The sequence below is a fragment of the Austrofundulus limnaeus genome, unplaced genomic scaffold (assembly GCF_001266775.1).
Source record: "Austrofundulus limnaeus strain Quisiro unplaced genomic scaffold, Austrofundulus_limnaeus-1.0 Scaffold504, whole genome shotgun sequence".
Classification (NCBI taxonomy): Eukaryota; Metazoa; Chordata; class Actinopteri; order Cyprinodontiformes; family Rivulidae; genus Austrofundulus; species Austrofundulus limnaeus.
This window is the reverse complement of record NW_013952906.1, coordinates 155,950-159,062: the sequence shown is the minus strand read 5'-3', so window position 1 is coordinate 159,062 and position 3,113 is coordinate 155,950. Positions and strand designations below refer to the sequence as shown.

Sequence of the window (3,113 nt, the reverse complement as noted above, 5' to 3'; positions counted from 1 at the left end):
CCCCCTCCTTTTCCCGCAGGTGGTGTTTGTGTGTTCAGCGGCATGCTGCTGTCAGGAGGCACACGCCATCAGCCAATTCAGCTCCGTGTCTCCACTCAACCACCACCCGGACCCCCCATCCGCTCAGTAAAGCAAGACACGCGCCCGGCCCGCAGCTTTACCTGTCACACAAAGACTTCAACCCGCACGCATCTAGAATGACATTCTTTTTCTTCTTCTTTTTTTTTTAAAACGTGAGCAGGAATGTATAGAGCCATCAGAACTTTGGAGTTCTCGTGTAAAATAAAACTTTTACGCACGGATCAAAGTAGAATAAAACTCTCTGTAGGACTGCACAGAAATAAAGTTTTATGTATATTTTTGTTTTATTCAAGAATATTTCCGTAAACACCCATTTATCACATATTAATGTTCAGCCAAAAAAAACATAAAATTCTTTAGCGTGTGGAGAATGCTCACTTTTTACGCACGGTTCTCCACTTGTATAAAACGGTCTCGTGTTGCTTTAAGACAAAAATAAAAAAACACATAAAAGCCTGAACAGAGCTGGTCAATACGAGGTTTCTTGAAAACTAATAAAATAAAGGTGTACACGAGTTTCAATTGAATCTGGAACAATTCAAAGGAATATTTATCGTGCGTAAAATGTGCGTAACTTTGCGTAAAGTGATGTTTTCTATAATAAATTGTTTAATTCTGTTACTTTTGACCCTAAATATTTACTTTTTTGTATTTATCAGACCTTTAACCACCCTCGTTCCTAAAAAAAATTAAAACAAGACATGGAGAAAATAGTGAGTAGCATCTGCTTTTTATTGTTGAACTATAGTGTAGAAAATATGGTTATAAGAAATATGTTTATGTGAAGAAGATATAGAGCTGGCAGTACAAACATACAATGCATGGCCATTGTACTTCTTTTTGGACAATAGCTGCATAAGTTTTTGATCATTGTGACATGACATAATGCAATAACATGAGTTTTTTTTCTTTCATTTTGCTATTAAATAAGACACGTTGGTGCGAGAATAAAACATCTGAGTGTCAAACTCCTTCTGGAAACCTTACGAACAGAAGAGCCAGAGAGAAATAGATCTACATTGGCAGGAGGTAATAGAAGCAACTTCGCAATATATAGACAAAATATATACAAAAGGATGTGTACAAAAACATCTATAAATCTCTTACATACAAAAATATCTTCATATATTTCTAAATATAAAAAAAGAAACAAAAAAGGCGTTTATAGAATTTAATAGAATAAATCCGCGACTTGGAAGCATTTGCTGAATTCTGAGATTTAGCAAAGTGGATGTTGTGTGATTTTATTCATTATTTTTTCTTATTAGCATAGATGAGGAGCGACATGTTAAATAAAGTTTTAGTGTGCTGCAGAGGAGCGTGAATTCACTTCAGGGTCTTTTGTTTTGTCGGGCAGAAGCAGGGATTTCCCTCCCTCGCTGTTGGGAGAACCGTCTTCTTTTTAATCCTTTGGCGCAGATGTCTGGGCTGATATCTTCCCCCCCTAAAGTTTCCAGGACCACTCGGGCCCGTCCAGTCTCTCAGTCGATGAGGGCCGGTGGTTTTGGGACGCAGTGCATCTTGTTCTTGAGGATAGAAAGTCTCCTCCGGGACCACTCCGAGCAGTAAGATGAGTTTAATCCTTTCTGTGAGGGAGGGGGGAAAAAAACACCAGTTTAATTTGGAGTTTAGAGAATTAACCAGTTTAAGMTGAACGGACATAATCTGTGCTTACAGATGCTCAGAACCAGTTGGTGAAGTCCAGCAGCTCCTGCTCCTCCGGACTCAGGGGGTCGTAGGAGCCCTCATCAGATGAGTAGGAGGAGGACACTGGGGACCCGGCCATGGARTTCATGTCTGCGGAGTATCCCTGCGACATGGTGGGCGACAGGACGCCGGACTGGAAGGCGGCGCTCACCGCGTCGTGTTCATCCAGGAGCTGCTGCAGCGCGCGGATGTACTCCACGGCGGAGCGCAGCGTCTCCACCTTGCTCATCTTCTTGTTGGCGGCGCCGTTGGGCACGTGCTCGCGCAGCGTGGCGAAGCCGTTGTTGACCAGCTTCACGCGGTTGCGCTCCCGCTCGTTCCGCCGCGCCACCGCGTGCGGCTGCTGCTGCGGCAGCGTGTAGCCGAAGCCCGCGAAGTTCAGGCGCCGCTTGCAGCGCAGCAGCTCCGGGGAGGAGGAGCGCTGCCGCTTGGGCTGCTTGGGCTTCCCGCCGCTCGGGCTCAGCTGGATGCTCTGCGCCGCCGCCGCGGCCGAGAAGAAGCAGGCGGGCGGCATCAACTGCTGCTGGGTAATTTCCATTTTGGCTGTGAGGTTCATTCCCAGAGAGAGAGAGAAATCACTTTTAAAGAAGAAGCACCGGGTCTCCAGGCGGTGCGTCGCGCTCGTGCCGTTCACGTGTTGCTGCGCACTTGTTTCTGGGGGCAGTGCGCCGGGCTGCTGCCTGGCGCGCTTCTCAAAGCTCTGTGTCCTGCAGACAGACGCCTCCGCTTTTCAATGAGTTTGGGATGAGCGAGGGGGGGTTAGCCACGCCCACCGGTCGCGTGGGTACACCTTGGACTCCTGCACAGGGTACCGGTGAGTTGCGCGCGCCTGACGCGTGCCACTTCAGCAACTAAACAAACACACAGTTTGGGTTGGAGACAGGAGGAGGAACACTTTTGTTTTCTTTTCACCTCTCCTGTTTATTCCATTATAATTAATAACAATCAACAAGTTGTTTATTTTTTTAGTAAGTTATAGCTTTAAACTCAACTTTGTAAAAATAAAACKGATGATGTCTAGTTTGGAGACTATAGCCTCACGGAACACCACATTTCTCCTCAGCAGCACGGTGCTGAAAGACAGCTCACCTCCTATCTCCCAGCTCCAACATGGAAATGAGCTGAACTGGTTCGATTGTTCCCGAACAGACGCGCCTGAGTGCCGCCTCTTATTGTGCAGCAGAAGCTGGATTTTCCACTTGGACTGGAGCCCGTCATCGGGCTGCGGCAAGCGGAACGCCGAGGCGCAAATCTGCCGACACTGTGTGTGTGTGTGTGTGTGTGTGTGTGTGTGTGTGTGTGTGTGTGTGTGTGTGTGTGTGTGT

The 3,113-nt window shown here is 46.8% G+C and overlaps 1 protein-coding gene across 1 annotated transcript; it reads right to left on the bottom strand.

The window, feature by feature from the left end:
• Positions 1-218: 218 nt before the first annotated feature.
• Positions 219-3,079, bottom strand: ascl1a (achaete-scute family bHLH transcription factor 1a). Its single transcript, XM_014025838.1, has 2 exons — positions 1,757-3,079; positions 219-1,667 (listed from the first exon to the last, which is right to left on the bottom strand). Exon 1 carries the CDS (start codon positions 2,342-2,344, stop codon positions 1,763-1,765), a length of 582 nt encoding a protein of 193 aa, XP_013881292.1. The 5' UTR covers positions 2,345-3,079; the 3' UTR covers positions 219-1,667; positions 1,757-1,762.
• Positions 3,080-3,113: the final 34 nt, after the last annotated feature.